Below are 16,448 nucleotides of genomic sequence, written 5' to 3' on the forward strand. Positions count from 1 at the left end.
CCATTGTGGTGCAGTCGTGTACCCTTGCCTTGGCCAGAACCCTCCACGATGCAAAAGCAGCCCCCATCGACAATAGGCCGAGACTCCCACGATCGCAGGACAGTGACTGTTTCTATCACAACCGGCAAGTTTTCCGCCTGTACTATAGTACTCGCGAGAGCCAGTGCGGCAGCGTACACAATGCAACACATCGCGCTCCTGTCTGCGTCGTTCGATCGACAGCAGCAACAGAGGCGCGGTAAATTTAGTCTCGGTAACGCACAAATATGTCTAGCAATGATCAGCGCTCCACACATGGGGGTACCGCATTGTTTCTATTTAAATCAACCAAGTATCAACCAAATTACACATTCCGTCCAGCCGTTTTTGCCAGGGAGAATTAACCTTTGTAGTAGCTGCTTGCGGAACGTGGCGCACCTGTCCCGGCCGGCTACAAGACAAGAACAGAAATCAGGAACAAAAATATGGAAACAGTTGCCATGAAGTAAAATTCAATCCTTCACACAGAATTTCGGTAAATTGATATGCGTTAGTATGTTCTTGGTCTCTACTTGGGCAATCCAGTTCTTCTTACTGACGCGACTTACACTGGTGGTAGGGCCGCCACATGTGGTGCTCGACCTGCCTTGGTCGCGCCAGGATGACAGCGCCACCGAATTCCAGCCAAGGCTCAGAGAGTTCCGAACAGTATTCGGGGTTTCGGACAAGCCCAAGATTTTAGGGATTCACGAGATGAGAACTGATTAAGTGAGACCGCAGCGGGCACTAGTCACTAAGTCGAGAGCGCTCCAATGAGCAGCGAATATATTTATGAGCTAGCGTCAGAACTCGACGGCATGAGTCTAGAACGCTGAGCCGTCAGTAATGGACCGCCACAAAGTTTGTTCCGTACGATGCTGCGTGCAACAAAGAGGAGCGTCTACGGTAGCTACCACCAGGGTTAGGGTCGCACTCGGCCGTGAACCTCCACATATAAATGGGTCGACAAAAGAGCTTTGGAAGCTTTCATCGCCACTTACAAACCTTCTGCAAACGCATACATCTAGCATCAGCGCGCGACTCGTGAGACAGACATGGAAAGCAAGATCAAGGAGCTCCGGGGCATCCTCAAGGACTCCGCGGCCGCGCAGCGCGCCGCGGACCCGCGCCAGATTGCCCTCCAGCACGCCAAGGTGATTCAGCACCGCAAGGACATGGAGGCCGAGATTCTCGACAGCCTCATCCTGCTGTCCGAGTACCCGCTCGAGCGCGGCGCCTCGCACACGGCGTCGACGCCGGCCGCGTCCGACGTGGCCGCCTTCAAGACACACGTGCGGCTCTTCCAGCCGTCCGACTACGACGACCTCATCGAGGAGCGGCACGTCAACGGGCTGTGCGGGTACACGCTGTGCCCGCGGCCGCACCGCGACTACGGCCCCGGCGGCGGCGAGTGGAAAATTACGCGCAGCGGCATCGTGCGGCGCAGGGACCTCGAGCAGTGGTGCTCGCCGGCGTGCGCCCGCCGCGCCCTCTACGTCAAGGTGCAGCTCAGCGAGACGGCCGCGTGGGAGCGCGCCGGCATGCCCGACGTCCGCATCGACCTGCTCGAGGAGGCGCAGCTCAGCAGCGACATGGACGCGGCCACGCAGCAGCTGGCAAATTTGCAAATTGAGGAGCAGGAGCGCCAGAGCCGGGACGCTGAGGCGCTGGCGCTCGAGAGGGGAGATCGGCCGCCGGGGACCGTGGCGGCCGGGGAAAAGCAGAGGGTCAACGTGACGCTCAAGGAAAGGGAGACGACGCAGATGCCGGACGTGTCGAATTTGAGCATTGGCGATGCTGATGATCATTTACTCGTCGAGGGCCACAGGGCCCGACTGGGAGGAGACCCTGCCCATCAATGAGTGGGGGTATGCGGCATGAGGCATAGGCGTTTGGATTCACTGGCTTGAGATTGGACATGCTGCGTCGGCAGGCAGTTGTATACTTAGCTTACGGTTTACTTTTACGATTTGAGATGAATGATACCCATTGCAAATGATGTTTCCGTGAGGAAGAAAAAGACATGTGTCGGCACTGAAGGCAATTGTCGACACTGTTCGAGATGATAATAGACCGAGCCTGCCGAGGTTGAAAATGTCTTTTTTTCTTTTTCTTGTTGCGTAGCGTATCATTTCGTCTCTGGAAAAATCCACGACAGCATCGAGCTTCAGATTCACATGCACGCACAGCGAGCACACAAAGAGCATCCTAACAAGAGGAGACATGGCGATCAAGCCTTCCAGCGAGGGACCAAGCTCTTTCTCTTGCGAGAAAATGCCCGGCCCTCGTCGTCCAGCGACACCTAGTGGGGGCGAAAAGATCTTTTCTTTGAGTGAGATCTAAGCACTTTCGCTAACCGATCCTTGAGACGCCAAGTCGTCGTAACATCCGCGGCACTAAAATGGCCATGCAAAAAACCCAAAAAATGTAAAGTGTGTATCAAAATGTTCCCTCGTTCGTGATCCTGCTTTTGAATTTCCCAACGCGACAAATGAAACGGTTCGCTTAGTTGTTGCGGCGGTTGCCGAAGCGGCGCTCGGGGCCCTGGGCCTGAGCGACCTGGACGACGTTGACGGGCAGGGAGTCGAACTGAAAACAGGTTAGGTTTATGGTTTCCTCTTATGGCATTGCCATGGAGAGGGTTTGCTGGAAAACTTACGCCGAGGTGCTTGAGCAGGTCCTTGGTCTCGCCGTCGACCTGGAGAAGGCCGCCCTCCTGGAGCGAGGGGTCGAGGGCCGAGATCTCGGGGACGTACTGATCTTTGCGCTCACGCTCCTCCTCTTGGAGCTTGAAGGAGATGCCGCGGACTGGACCACGCTGAATGCGCTTCATCAGATGGGTGGTGTAGCCGGCAATCTTGTTGCGGAGGCGCTTGGAGGCAATGATGGCAATCTCATCGCAGATGCGCTTGTTGGTCTCGAAGTCGAGGGTCAGGCGGGGGTAGTAACGCTCAATGATGACCTTGGCGGACTTCTTGACGGTCTTGGTGCGGACGCGACCCATTTTGGCGGTGTTTGTGTGGTTGTTGGGGGGGGGGGAGTTAATTGAAGTTGTCGTGGGTTGTCAGGAATCGTCTCAAAGCAGCTCTCACGAAATTTCGACCATCTGGAAATTTGGTGGTGAACGGAATCAGTGGGGCTTCAACGGAGCTTAGGGCTCGCGGTAAGGGTCACCTGCCAGATCACGTGGAGAAGTCGACTACAATAAACTGGTGCTGGCACAGCAGGTGGGGCATCTAGGAGAAAGCTGATTGAACATAATGTAGTCAGCCCAGTGTCTCCAGATTCGCAGATACCGAGTAGTCTCAGAAGTGTAGGGCCTTTTCAGAATTCGTCTTGAATGTTTTGTTAGTTGCCTGTCACCAGATGATGCTGGCAGAAATCAGAGATGATTCCCCGAGGCTATGGCTATTTTTAATATGATTTAGAACTCTGCATTCAGGTTTCTATGCTACTGGTACATATTTAAGTGAGATTGCGCCGGCTCCCCTAGATATACAATAGTCCTCCATTATTTCCGGTATGAGGGCTTGTTCTGCGTTAAATCATCTGCCACGGCCTGCATTCGCTGTGCCGCAGCATCCAGGCCGGCCTCTTGCGGGCGCAGATCGCGCTTCATGGGGCCGTCATGATACACAGTGCTCTTGCCGCTGTTCTCTTTGGCAATGACTTGCGCTTCGGCACCAGCCTCCTTGAGCTCAAGAAGAACGCGACCACTGGGGTCGACGCTAGCCGATACAGGCTCAATGTAAGCCTTGGCACCACCGAACGTGGTCGTGTCGAGGTTGGCGATGCCGTTTGCCGCGTGCCTCGAAGCCCCCTTGCCCTTGGGGTTGCGGGTGTTGAATTCATTGTCGCCGGGCGGAGGGTCGGCTACAAAGCCAGCAACACCGAGTCTAGGCGGTGTATTGATTGACCGAGGGCTGATCAAGCGAGCCAGCGTGGGTGTGCGGCGACCCTGAGGGCCGTATACCGGATGGTTCTCCATGACAGAGCCTGTCCGCAGGTAGCTGATACCGGCAGACGGGTGTGTCGTAGGCGGGCCAGCCTTGCCCCAGGGGCTTTCGGCAAGAGGCGGGAAGAGGCTCTGGACAACGCCAACGGGCTGACCAAGGGGCGCAAGGTCGAGGAACTTGGAGACGATGGCGTACAAGACGGCTCGGTCGTTTCGCAGGGCACGTAGATACTCTGTAAACTGCGCTTCCGTAATGTCGGCCGCTGCCACAGCTGGGGGGGCATCAATGCCCTTCTCCATAGCATAGCTGTTTTGGCGCGCGGTAATGTCCTCCGCAAGTCCCTTCCTCAGCAGCGCGCGGAATTGAGCGCGCTGCGGGCGAACCTGCTTGTCCAAGTAGCGCATGAACTCGCCCTCTGTCATTCTGGCTAGCCAGGGGCCCTCATACTTCCAGCGGAGGTGGTCGGCGCGGTCGCCGTCGGTCGCATCGAAGCGCTCTTCGAAAACGGATTTGTTGCCGGGCGTTTCGCGGAGGGTGCTTCCAGCTTCGGCCCTCTTCTTGGGGATCGACATGGCAATGCGAAGTTCCTGGAACTTTTCGAGCGACAGGGTGTGGTCGGCGGCCGACTCGAAATCCGTCACGTTCTCCATGGCGTCGATATTCTTGAGGCGGATGAGCGGCGTCGAGGTGTTGAGCGTCGTCTTGAGCGGGAAAGAGCGCTTGAAGCCCCAATCGCCGTTCTGCCGAGATGATAGAGGTGTGGTGACGGATTGCATCTGCGGCTGTGACTTGGTCATGGACTTGGAGCTCCTGTCGGAGATGTGTTGAAGACCAGCATGAGGTTCTGGCAGGGGCTTGGGCATTGAGAACATGCGCGATGATCTCAGGAGCGCCCCGCCGGGCGATACAGCGCGTCCGCCCATGATGGCAAGTGAGAATTACCTGCCGCCTCGCAGATGGGCGATGCAGAGCAATTCGGCGCGAGACAATTGATCGTAATTGGAGCTTGCGAAGGTTAGATGATGTTCTGGCTGTAAGGAAAATTGATGAAGCTAGCCCAGCTAGAGCCAAATTGCCGTGGTTTGGCCGACGCCCAGGGGCAAGCCGACGTATTTTAGCGGTTACAGTGGGAGCTACAGCGCTACAAAGCTGTCAAACTCCACTAAACTTTTTTTCTCTCCAGGAGCGTTCCAAAGGCTTCATTGGCAGCAGCAAAGGATCTGGCGCGCCAGCAAAAAGCTTTCGACTTGCACAAGGCTCTCACCAGTTGCAAGCACACAGTTAGGAAAGGGGTATGTTGGCAGCCCGCAAGATGGCATCTAGCATATATACCTCGCCAGCGCTCAAATTTGAGCTGCTTGGGCGTTGCTCTGTGAGTATCATGCGGGCACGTGTCAGCAAACAGGCGCCAACTAACAGGCTGAAAATAGACAACGAGAGCCAGGGCATCAATTCTTACTTTACCTCATGGGCCGGTCAAGCTTCCTATATTTATGCCTGTTGCCACTCAGGCGTCACTTAAGGGCATCACTCCAGAGCAGCTAGAGGAAACAAGCTGCCGGCTCTGCCTCAATAATACATATCATCTCGGGCTAAAGCCAGGCCAGGAAGTCCTGGATGCTGTTGGTGGCGCACACAAGTTCCAGGGATGGAATCATAATATTCTTACAGACAGTGGCGGGTGAGTGCATTCATGCCGGCTATCGAGTGCTCGAATCACTAACACTGGGCAGATTCCAGATGGTCAGTCTGCTTAAGCTGGCTACCATTACAGAGGAAGGCGTTCGCTTTCTGAGTCCGCACGATGGCTCACCCATGCTACTTACACCAGAGCACTCCATGTCGCTACAAAACTCGATTGGCAGCGACATCATGATGCAGCTGGACGACGTCATTGTCACGACATCACCAGACAAGGAACGTATGCGAGAGGCCATGCTGAGAAGTGTGCGCTGGCTCGACAGATGCATTGCCGCGCACAAGAAGCCCGAGACGCAGAACCTCTTTTGCATTATCCAGGGCGGCCTGGACCTCGAGTTGCGCAAACAGTGCTGCGAGGAAATGGTCGCCAGAGATACGCCGGGCATCGCCATTGGCGGTCTCAGCGGAGGCGAGGCCAAGGCCGACTTTTGCCGCGTGGTGGAAACCTGCACGGCCAAGCTGCCGGAGCTGAAGCCGCGCTACGTCATGGGCATTGGCTATCCTGAGGATTTAGTGGTCAGCGTCGCCCTGGGTGCCGACATGTTTGACTGCGTGTGGCCGACGCGGACGGCGCGGTTTGGCAACGCCATTACGAAGCAGGGCGTGCTCAACATTCGCAACGCCAAATTTGGCCAGGACTTTGGGCCAATCGAGGAGGGCTGCGGGTGCGAATGCTGTCGCGAGGGCGGCCTGGGCATCACGAGGGCGTACATTTACCACAACACGTCCAAGGAGACGGTGGCGGCGCATCTGCTCACCATCCACAACGTCTGGTATCAGCTGAACCTGATGCGCGAGGTGCGTGATGCGATTATTGAGGACAGGTTCCCTGCATATATCCGGGAGTTCTTTGGTGGACTTTATCCAAGCAAGAGCGAGTATCCGGAGTGGGCGGTGGAGAGCTTAAAGATTGTAAATGTAGACTTGCTGGCAGATTAAAGGTTGAAGGCACTGTGGTGGGCATGGAATAGGCGTTGATAGACAAAAGCGTTCGTGTTTGTGATAATACCCTGTAGCAGGTTTTGTGCACGTGAAAGGCGATTCTAGCATACTAGGTGTCTATTCTCAGTCTGAGTATGATCAAAAAGAATTTTGCGTCGCCGCAAATTGTTGTACATGAGGTTCGACCTACGAATCATAGGGATTATAAAGCCAATCTTTCATGTGGTTGTAGGGACAGTATCGTGGGGTATTGTGTCACAGTCGCACTGATATGTAGTGCGCCGTGGCAAGGCTCGCGCCAAGTCATAAATGTAAATTTGCTACTTGAATTACACATGAGCTCACATAGAATTGAAGACGTTGATTGACATTTAATTTAACTAATTCACATGGGAAAACAGGGGTGTGCTTGTTTTTGTTTATAGCCTCTCGGGTCAACGCCTTTGTCTGGTGTCACGGTGTACATGTCGCCTGAGGAGATGACGTCGCGCCTCAAAACAAAGCGACCCGTGGGACAAACTGATCACTGGGGATAATAGGCTGCCAAGAGGAAAAGCAACGGGCAAGCTAATAAATATACCCGAGTTAAAAGGCTGTAAGGCAGCTAGCACCGAAGGATCTGCCACCTTGAAGCCTACCCACAAGGCCTAGCCAAACGCGCATTTGGTGCGGCCGTGACACGCCATCGACAGCTTCTGGAATAACAATGGTCCACATAATGCATTTGTAGCTGGGGTTACTGGCCAACCATTTTTACAAACGTGATAGGACGCTTCTGGTCAGAATGAATATAACTGGTTTTGTATAATTTTGTTTTGGTATCATTGGTAAAGATGTCCTGGCGTGTCTGTTTGGTTTGAGGCTGCGCTGGCTGTGGTTCGTCGCTGAAACAAACGCCTGAGTAGGGTAAGATTATCGAGCAAGACAAGGGACTAAAAAATATGAGAAAAATTGTTGAGCTTAACATCAAGCTAGTGCCGCTTTTCAAATAGTATAATAGCAAGCCCGTAGCCAGCCAAGGCAAGGCGGCTGTTGCACAGTTAGACAAGCCAGCCCACTAATACAAACACCACGCACGCCCGGGCCCAGGGGCCAGGCAGGTTAATAACTTTGGCAAAACAACAACGTTTGGACCCCGCCACCGCCGTCTCTGCACGCAGACGGGACGTTGATCTGTACTCCCAATCGCTATTGCCTCTTCTCTTCTGATTTCGCAATTATTTCAGACACCAAACCGCCCTTCAGGCCCATGGTCATCTATACAAGGTCATGGCGTCCTCGAGCACAGCCCCCGTGCCGCCGCGGCGACTGTCCGTCAACACAACCGCCGGCCCCGTAAAAGACGACGATAGCGAACTCACCCAGTCCCTCAGCCAGCTGTCGCTGCTAACAGCGGGCGACCAAAAGAATGGCGCGCGCCGCTTGTCCGAGGGGCCTCGCCCGTTGCAGCAGTCGTCCTCCCGACGCACCTCCCGATCGCCCGGCCAGCGCATGCCCTCCCGAAGCCCGTCCGGACGAGAGTCGCGGCCAACGACGCCGACCTTGCTGCGCAAGGCTTCCATGAACTCGTTGCACTCCGCCAACGGCCATGGTCCGGGCCGCGCGCCCTCGCGCCGGTCAAGCATGACCCAAACCATCTCGCCCAAGATTGCCAGGTCACCGTCGATCGGCAATCTGCAAGCAGAGGAACCGAAGCCGCCACTGACCGCTGCGTCGGTAGCTGCTGACTACTTCCGCTCCGAAATGCAAATACACCACGGCGCGGAGGCGACTCTGTCGTCCGAGACTATTGTTATCCTGCACGACGCCGTGTACGGCCACCGCTTCTCCCGACCTCGAACCTCGCGCAATGCGCTGAGCACAATTGTCGAACGGCCCGAACGAGTCAAGGCGGCTGTTTTGGGCGTATCGCTGGCATATGTACGGCTCGGTGACCGCCACGACGAGGGAGCGTACCCTATCCATCCCAAAGCCAAGATCCATGATATCCCTAAGATTCCGTTTCGTATTCGGAAATCAACACGAAATGTGCCGTTGACATCAGCTGCGGTCACAAACGTCCACGGGACAAAATGGATGGAGGAACTGAAAACGATGTGTGACACTGCCGAATCCAAGCTGGCCTTGGGTAGCAGAGAGCTTCAAAGGCCCGATAACATTGAAAGAGACGGGCCGGCGCAACCACTACATGAAGGCGACCTATATCTATGCGCTGAGTCTTTGAACGCTATGGAAGGTGCTCTTGGCGCCGTATGCGACGGTGTAGACGCCATCTTTAGCCCGCGCCCTGCCCCACGACGTGCGTTTGTTGCCGTGAGACCGCCTGGTCACCATTGCGCTGCTGCGCACCCCTCGGGCTTTTGCTGGGTGAACAATGTTTTGGTAGGAATCATGCATGGCGCGCTCACACACGGACTCACACATGCTGCCATTATCGACTTTGACCTCCACCACGGCGACGGATCGCAAGCCATTGTTTGGCAGCACAATGCGCGTGCCAATGCCGCGACCAAGAACTTTCAGCAGTGGAAGAGGACATCCATCGGATACTTTAGCTTGCACGATATTAACTCCTACCCTTGCGAGATGGGCGACGAGGAAAAGGTCAAGAACGCCTCCCTTTGCATTGACAATGCCCATGGACAGAGCGTCTGGAATGTCCACCTGCACTCTTGGAAGACGGAAAAGGAGTTTTGGGACATTTACGAATCAAAGTACTCTATTATTCTAGAAAAGACGCGGGCATATTTGAAGGAACAGGCGCGGAAACTGCGCGCAGAGGGTAAAGAGCCCAAGGCAGCCATCTTCTTTTCGGCCGGTTTTGATGCTAGCGAGTGGGAGAGCGCAGGCATGCAGAGACATCAAGTCAATGTGCCCACCGAATTCTACGCCCGACTCAGCCAAGACGTTGTCAAGATTGCCAACGAACAAGGCCTCCACGTCGATGGCCGTGTCATTAGCGTCCTGGAAGGTGGTTACAGCGACAGAGCTCTGTTCTCTGGTGTTTTCAGTCATCTGAGTGGACTGGTTGGCGATCAGTCTGCGCAGACATCGGAGGCTGCCCGTGGCCTGGGCTACGAAATGGGCCAAAAGCTGGGCACAATTGCTGAGCCAGGGCCAGAAGCCGCCACCGCTCAGCAGCCTATTGGACCTTCGCTGCACCGATACGACGCCGGTTGGTGGTCCAGCCAGCATCTGGACTCGCTCGAATCCCTCGTCGCAAATCCGCAATCGCCTCCCAGGAAGCCGCGGGCAGGCACTCCTCCAACGTACTTTTCAGCCACGCAAGCGTCCTCCGCGAAAGTTATGGACCCTGTCAAGGTGCGGCGTAGCTTATCTGGGCTCTCGTCGACGATCCAGCGGCCGCGCGCCGCTTCTCCCGTCGCACCTGATGTGCCGTGGACGGTTGCGGCACACGAACTCAGCAAGATCCTCATCCCGAGCGATCGGCAAGTGGACAGCTGCAAGGCCGAGGACTTGAATGCGGAGGCAACACGCGCTAGACGAGATAAGCAGTCCATCCTGCTAGGCATTCCCATCCCGCCGACCCCCGTGCCGCAAGAACGACCGACGTCTCGCATGGCGCTCCGCGAGCGCAAAGCCAAGAGCAGCAGCATGTGGCCCACCGACGAAGCCAAGACACCTGCGTCGCCGAGCAAACGATCTTCGTCTAGAGGGGCGAGGGCCAAGTCGACAGAGGTCGAGCAGGCCTTTGGTGGCCAAAATCGGAGACGCTCGCGCCGTCTGAGCGAGACGGCAACATCACGAAGCCCGGAAAAGGACGACGACGCTGTGCCTGTTCCGCCGCTGCCCGCAGAGTACAACGACCAGAGCAGCCGCCCGCCGACATCGGGCAGCAGCAGCCGCGCCGACTCGAGCATGAGCAACGCCCCTATGATGCAGCAGGAGCTCGCGCGGCCGCCCCCGCCGAACCTCAACGTGAAGAAGATGCGACAGAGAGGCGCAGCAACGCCCAAGGAGACCACGACACCGAAAACACCACGCACTGCTGCTGCGCGCCGGGCCGCGACGCCGTCGAGTAAGGCCAAGACGGCCGTCAAGCCGAGACAGAAGAGCCAGCCGCCACTGTCGCCTCTCCCCGCGGCGCCGGCGTCGGAGCCACCGCTGCCCCCCGTGGATAAGATCACGACGGGTATGCGCAAGATTAAGATTAATTTGATTACGCAGTCTCAAAAGGAGGCCAACGCTCTTCTCAAGCAAGAAGCTGATGCTGCTGCATCAGGCGCTCACGACGTAGGCCTCGCTCTGGCAGGTTCATCGACGTCTCCTCCGTCGCAGCTCGCGCCGTCCGACGCCGACTTTCTAAGCCGCAGCAGCGCGTCGGGCCTTTCTACACCTCTCGACGAGCAGCAGTCCATGATTGATTCTCCGTCGCCGCTCGAGAAAAAGGCGGCGGCGGCAGCAACGCCAGCCGAGATGGCCACCACCCCCGTCGGTGGCGGCAGCGCAACGGCGGACCCCGGCCTGTTCATCAGCTACCAGCCCGAAGGACCAACGCCCGTCGCCGTGAAGCGTGAGGACTCACTCAAGTGGCTGGAGCCCAACGTGTCGACGCCGTCGGCGACGGCCAGCAGCAACACGCCCGCCGCGACGCCGAGCCCCGTCAAGCAGTCGCAGCAGCAGAAGAAGCCCGCCGGCGCGTCGCATCTGTTCCAGTATACCTCGGGCATACCGTTTGCGCCGCGTCCGAGCAGCAGTGGTGGTGGCGGAGACGCAGCCGCCGCTGGGGACGTGAGACCAAAGGAAGAAGCGAAGCCGAAGCCCCTGTGGGAGGTTCCTGAGACGCCGCACAGGGCATAACAGCTATACTGCTTTTGGGCATCTGCTATTTCTACCGTTTGAGCGTGCTAGGACCAAAATCTGTTTCTTTTCCTCTCTCTTGCATTTTGAAGTGTGCTCTTACATAGCCACGACGTTCTAGGACAGAGCCTGGCATGGCTTTTGTTGCAACGGGGACCAGTTTTGCATTCATCCATTCCTTGGTTCCCTATGGAATCGTTTGCTCATTACAACGACCGGCTTTGGTCTTTTTATGTTTCCTTCTCTGTCGACTCTTGTCTATTCTAATGTATGATACCCCATGCTTTTTTTCATGGTGTTGATAACGGTGCCGTTGCCGAACTTTTTATTTTAGCCAACCCCTTTCAATTAAAAGAATGCGCTCATGGATGTCTTTTCTATTTCCAACGCTGTAAATTCATCTCCTGCATATACATGCTGTGACGCGACAGGATTTGCGTTGTGCTTTTGAAAGCTCGTGTTCCCTGCTATGTGTACGTTTGTTAGAGGAAGCGAGCAGTTCTCTATTGTTTCGCCGCTGCAGACTCGAACTGCGCGCGGATCGTGGCCAGCGGCACCGCGGCATCTTCAAGTGTCGCCCGGCCCTCGCCCTGTGTCCAGGGGTGCTGCTGTCGCCGGATCGTCCAGACGTCCTCGACGCCAAGGCTCTGTAGATAGGTGACGGCGCCCAGGTAGTTGGTGGCGACGTGGTTGACGCCGTGGCTGTCGTCCGACAGGGTGAATTTGCCGCCGAGCTTTAGCCATTCCTGTGCATGCCTCGTCAGTCGTCGCTCAAATCACCAGGGCTCCAGAGTTTGCACCAGTTCAACATACCTTTGCGATGCTGCGACACGGATACGGCTCCGCAAGGCCCTTGCGCAGCGCAGCGCTATTGCACTCGAGCCAAGCGCCCTGCTCGGCGGCGACCTTGAGATTCCTCACCACTCGCGCCCATACGCCCGTCCACTGGCGGACATCCCTCGCCGGATCGACGCTCAGCAGCCGAATGAGGTCAAAGTGGCCGACGACGCGCGGCCGCAGCGTCGTGAGCATCTCGTGCTGCAGGTCGTAGTAGTCCTCGTACAGCGTCTCCTCGGTGCCGTCCGCCGGGTCGCCCGTGCGCGACGAGGCGGCCACGGCGGCCGCCATCATGGCGGCGTCGTAGTCGATGGGGATGCTGTGGACGTGGTGCACCGAGCCGATAAAGTAGTCGATGCAGGGCGAGGCAGAGGCCAGCTGCGCGACGAGCGGGCCAAACTCGGGGCGGATAAACTCCGACTCGAAGCCGATGAGGATGTGAATCTGCGAGGCGTAGGCGGCCTGCAGACGCTGGGCCTCGGCGAGATATGCCTCGTGGCGGCGAGGCATGGCAGCGAGGGCGGCCTGGGGACCCTCGCTGAGCTATATAGGATGAGTCAGTCAGCATTCTCCGCATGATGAGTTTTGAGTGAGGCAAGGGCGATATATAGCTTTAATTTTATTTAAGTTTTCTTACCTCTTCGGGATATAAATCTCGCTCATCGTAGCGTGGCATGTGCTCCGTGAGACCTATCGTCTTGAAGCCGACCGAGATGGCGTGCTTGATGATGTCCTCGAGCTGGTCTACAGCGTGGCTGCAGAACTGGCCCGAGTGGGAGTGCATCGTAAACGCCATGGCTGCGGATGCTGCTCCCTGGCTGTAGTTTTGACCTGAAGAAAAGTTTTGTCGTCTATGAGGACTTGAAGAGAGGACCGCGCATATGTACTCTTGGATTTCAGCAGCGCTGCGCCGCTTTTGTGATGATTCGCTCCGGAACTTTTATTTTTCATTTTCACGTGGTGGATTCCGGTGACGTGAATCGACCAACAATGTGGGATTTTTTTTCTGCCGCCAGCCGGGAGCGTGGCGCCGGTTGCGGGCGGGACGCGGGAGCGCGCACCGAGGAACCCGGGTGGGCGCCGCAGAAGCAATTCGGGAACGACCATACGAGCCAATGAAGAGAGGGGGATATAAATGACCACGAGCAATCTTGAGAGGAAATGCACGGCGGTTCTATGCCCGTTGTCGTGCATAGACTCTTGAGTAGATGCGATCGCATGCCGCTGTGGCGTCGCCGGCTCTGAGACAGCGCTAAACACATGCAAAATGCCAAGTGAGAGTTTGTTCCTGTCGCGGCTAGTTGTAGCTCAATAAGATGAGACGGCAAAAAGATCGGGATAGGGACTATCGAATATATCTTTTCGCGACCTGCGGCGGGTTCTCGTCTTACTTGGCAGTTGAGTTACTGGCGGGGACAAGGGAACCTCCTGCCATCTGTTATTCCGATATGTTTTTTTTTAAAGTCGAAAAGAAATAAAGATGAGTGTAAGCACAGCGTGAACGACTCGAATGTTTTCCGACTTCAATGCCATACAGCTCTATTCAAACTACTAGAGTAGCGTCTCATGTTAAAACCCTCCAGGCAGTATACGAGGTGACTGTCTCGCCAGTCAGCAGGGTTTCGGGTTGACAAGCAATCAGATGCGAAGCGCGGCGTGTCATAATTTTCCCGTTGCTTGTATTGATGCAGGGAAATCTCAAATAATCCGAAAGTTACGCTTAGCATCAACCCACGCCGCTGATGGGTTGACGAGAGGCTGACGAGTTGGTTTCTTAGCGCGCAGTGGGACCGAAGCAAGCTAGAAGCAGCGTGTATAAAAGCTCAGTAATGCTTGGCATTTAATCACTGAATTGAATTCACACCGAAATATTCGTGCCGAGATATTGCACCATGAGGCTCCTTATCTATTGTTCAGCTTGGACCAGCAGCCGACCTCCGGTGTTCGATCACTGTGACAGAAAAGGTCGATGCAGGCAACGGCCTCGTTCTCCAGTGAACTCTATACAGCGCGTGCCTGGGGAAACAGAAGCAGTCTGGTCCACCACGCAGCGCAACTGTGCACAAATAGGATCACGTGGTGGACATATGCCGTGACGAAAGTGAAGCTATTTGCGGACCGGCATCGATCTGTGGTCTGTCGGAACGCACTGTTGTATATATTGGTGAGTGACATCCACTTCAATGGTGTGGTCCGGCTATACAGTTGTCCGCGGACTTGACCAGACGCCCTCGGGACTCCCACGGGCGACATAGCGAGCGACGACCCACGGTCTAACCAATGCGATTTTGATCGCGGACAAGAAGGATGATTGTATAGAACATGGTACAGCAATATTTCTTCATCAATGGGTGGCCAATGGTTTGTGCCGGCTGCACTTTTTCACCAAAGGCATCTATACTTGGTCTTTGTTACAATCTTGATTCCCGTAGCTTACGATTTCGTGATTTCTTGTACAATATTTCTCAGCTGATCGATATGCCGAATAATAACATAGATTCTGCAACAAGTATTGTAGTAGGCTACTTGGCCACCAAAGTGTGCAAGTTCCCTGATGCGCACGGCAACGGATCGATCCAGTGTAGCCGCTAGTTCCGGGCAGCCTCCACCCCCGCATTCTTTTATAAGAAAGTCTGGGGTCACCTCGGCATCTCTTCACTTACACCAATCTTTCTCATTTCACCAATTTTTCATCCTGTACAATTTACAAACTGCCCAAATATGGCCGCCCGTGAAAAGATGCCCGCCTACGTCCTCGGCGTCGGCCTCACCGAGTTCATCAAGCCGCGCGGTCTGCGCGACTACCCCGAGCTGGGCTACGAGGCCGGCATCAAGGCCATGCTCGACGCGCAAATCAACTACGACGACGTCCAGACGGGCATTGCCGGCTTCAATTTCGGCGACTCCACCTGCGGCCAGCGCGTCTTTTACCAGTTTGGCATGACGTCCATCCCCATCATCAACACGGGCAACGCCTGCGCCACGGGTTCCGCGGGCCTCTACCTCGCCCGCACCATGATCCAGAGCGGCGCCCTCGACTGCGTCCTCGTCGTTGGCTTCGAGAAGATGGAGCCGGGCCACATCAAGGACAAGTGGACGGACCGCGCCAAGGCGACGGAGCTGAGCCGCAAGATGATGGAGGACATGCACGGTCCGGCGCCTGGGCCGCCCAATGCGCAGTACTTTGGCAATGCGGGTAGAGAATACATGGAAAAGTTCGTTTCCCGTGGCGAGCCGCCAATTTCACACAAGCCCTATTGCTGACTGAGTCCTCCAGATACGGAGCCAAGGCAGAAGACTTTGCTGAAATCGCCCGCATCAGCCACAAGCACTCGCAGCGCAACCCCTACGCACAGTTCCGCCAGGAGTACTCCCTCCAGGAGGTCCTCGACTCGACCATGATCTACCCGCCGCTTACCAAGCTCCAGTGCAGCCCGACGAGCGACGGCGCGGGCGCCGCCGTCGTCGTCTCGCAGCGCTTCCTCGACGCGCGGCCGGCGCACCTCCGCGCGCAGGCCGTGCTCATGGCCGGCCAACAGCTCACGACCGACTCGGCGAGCCTCTACTCGCGCAGCTCCATCCAGCTCGTCGGCTACGACATGACGCAGCGGGCCGTCGCGGCCGCCCTGCGCGAGGCCCAGACGTCACTCGACGACATCAAGGTGTGCGAGCTGCACGACTGCTTCTCGGCCAACGAGCTCATCCTGCTCGAGAGCATCGGCTTTAGCGGCGTCGGCAAGGCCCACGAGATGGTGCGCCGCGGCGACATCACCTACGGCGGCCGCGTCGTTGTCAACCCCTCGGGCGGACTCATCTCAAAGGGCCACCCGCTGGGCGCTACGGGCCTGGCGCAGTGCGCCGAGCTGGTCTGGCAGCTGCGCGGCTGGGCCAACAACCGCCTCGTCAAGGACATTGACGTCGCGCTGCAGCACAACTTGGGCCTTGGTGGCGCTACCGTCGTGACGGTGTATAAGCGCGCCGACGGCAGGAAGAATGCTGAGGTGAGCAATGAAGAAATTGCCAAGAGCAGCTGGCTGGGATACAACCCGGCCGTGGAGGCGCGGGGCTTCAGAGAGGCAGATGCGGCCAAGGTGAGGAGTCGCACTGCGCGGAGCGAGTTTGCGCTGTCGGACACACAAAAGAAGATTGAGGCGCGGCTGTAGACGATATGTG

General features: G+C 56.5%; 7 protein-coding genes across 7 annotated transcripts; 4 read left to right on the forward strand and 3 right to left on the reverse strand.

The window, feature by feature from the left end:
- Positions 1 to 1,073: 1,073 nt before the first annotated feature.
- On the forward strand, positions 1,074 to 1,880 carry LMH87_009937 (uncharacterized protein; the record flags this gene model as incomplete). Its single annotated transcript, XM_056197019.1, has 1 exon — positions 1,074 to 1,880. The coding sequence occupies one exon, from the start codon at positions 1,074 to 1,076 to the stop codon at positions 1,878 to 1,880; it is 807 nt and encodes a 268-aa protein (XP_056054110.1).
- A 643-nt stretch (positions 1,881 to 2,523) lies between these two features.
- Positions 2,524 to 3,022, reverse strand: LMH87_009938 (uncharacterized protein; the record flags this gene model as incomplete). Its single annotated transcript, XM_056197020.1, has 2 exons — positions 2,524 to 2,607; positions 2,678 to 3,022. The coding sequence occupies 2 exons, from the start codon at positions 3,020 to 3,022 to the stop codon at positions 2,524 to 2,526; spliced, it is 429 nt and encodes a 142-aa protein (XP_056054111.1).
- A 507-nt stretch (positions 3,023 to 3,529) lies between these two features.
- Positions 3,530 to 4,897, reverse strand: LMH87_009939 (uncharacterized protein; the record flags this gene model as incomplete). Its single annotated transcript, XM_056197021.1, has 1 exon — positions 3,530 to 4,897. One exon carries the CDS (start codon positions 4,895 to 4,897, stop codon positions 3,530 to 3,532), a length of 1,368 nt encoding a protein of 455 aa, XP_056054112.1.
- A 389-nt stretch (positions 4,898 to 5,286) lies between these two features.
- LMH87_009940 (uncharacterized protein) lies at positions 5,287 to 6,614 on the forward strand (the record flags this gene model as incomplete). Its single annotated transcript, XM_056197022.1, has 3 exons — positions 5,287 to 5,346; positions 5,405 to 5,655; positions 5,708 to 6,614. The coding sequence occupies 3 exons, from the start codon at positions 5,287 to 5,289 to the stop codon at positions 6,612 to 6,614; spliced, it is 1,218 nt and encodes a 405-aa protein (XP_056054113.1).
- Positions 6,615 to 7,886: 1,272 nt separating this feature from the next.
- Positions 7,887 to 11,438, forward strand: LMH87_009941 (uncharacterized protein; the record flags this gene model as incomplete). Its single annotated transcript, XM_056197023.1, has 1 exon — positions 7,887 to 11,438. The coding sequence occupies one exon, from the start codon at positions 7,887 to 7,889 to the stop codon at positions 11,436 to 11,438; it is 3,552 nt and encodes a 1,183-aa protein (XP_056054114.1).
- A 503-nt stretch (positions 11,439 to 11,941) lies between these two features.
- Positions 11,942 to 13,071, reverse strand: LMH87_009942 (uncharacterized protein; the record flags this gene model as incomplete). The annotated part of the gene is made up of 3 exons (XM_056197024.1): positions 11,942 to 12,184; positions 12,252 to 12,818; positions 12,913 to 13,071. 3 exons carry the CDS (start codon positions 13,069 to 13,071, stop codon positions 11,942 to 11,944), a joined length of 969 nt encoding a protein of 322 aa, XP_056054115.1.
- Positions 13,072 to 14,996: 1,925 nt separating this feature from the next.
- Positions 14,997 to 16,438, forward strand: LMH87_009943 (uncharacterized protein; the record flags this gene model as incomplete). Its single annotated transcript, XM_056197026.1, has 2 exons — positions 14,997 to 15,490; positions 15,553 to 16,438. 2 exons carry the CDS (start codon positions 14,997 to 14,999, stop codon positions 16,436 to 16,438), a joined length of 1,380 nt encoding a protein of 459 aa, XP_056054116.1.
- Between the last annotated feature and the right edge of the window lie 10 nt (positions 16,439 to 16,448).

Source organism: Akanthomyces muscarius, chromosome 5 (assembly GCF_028009165.1).
Source record: "Akanthomyces muscarius strain Ve6 chromosome 5, whole genome shotgun sequence".
NCBI lineage: Eukaryota > Fungi > Ascomycota > Sordariomycetes > Hypocreales > Cordycipitaceae > Akanthomyces > Akanthomyces muscarius.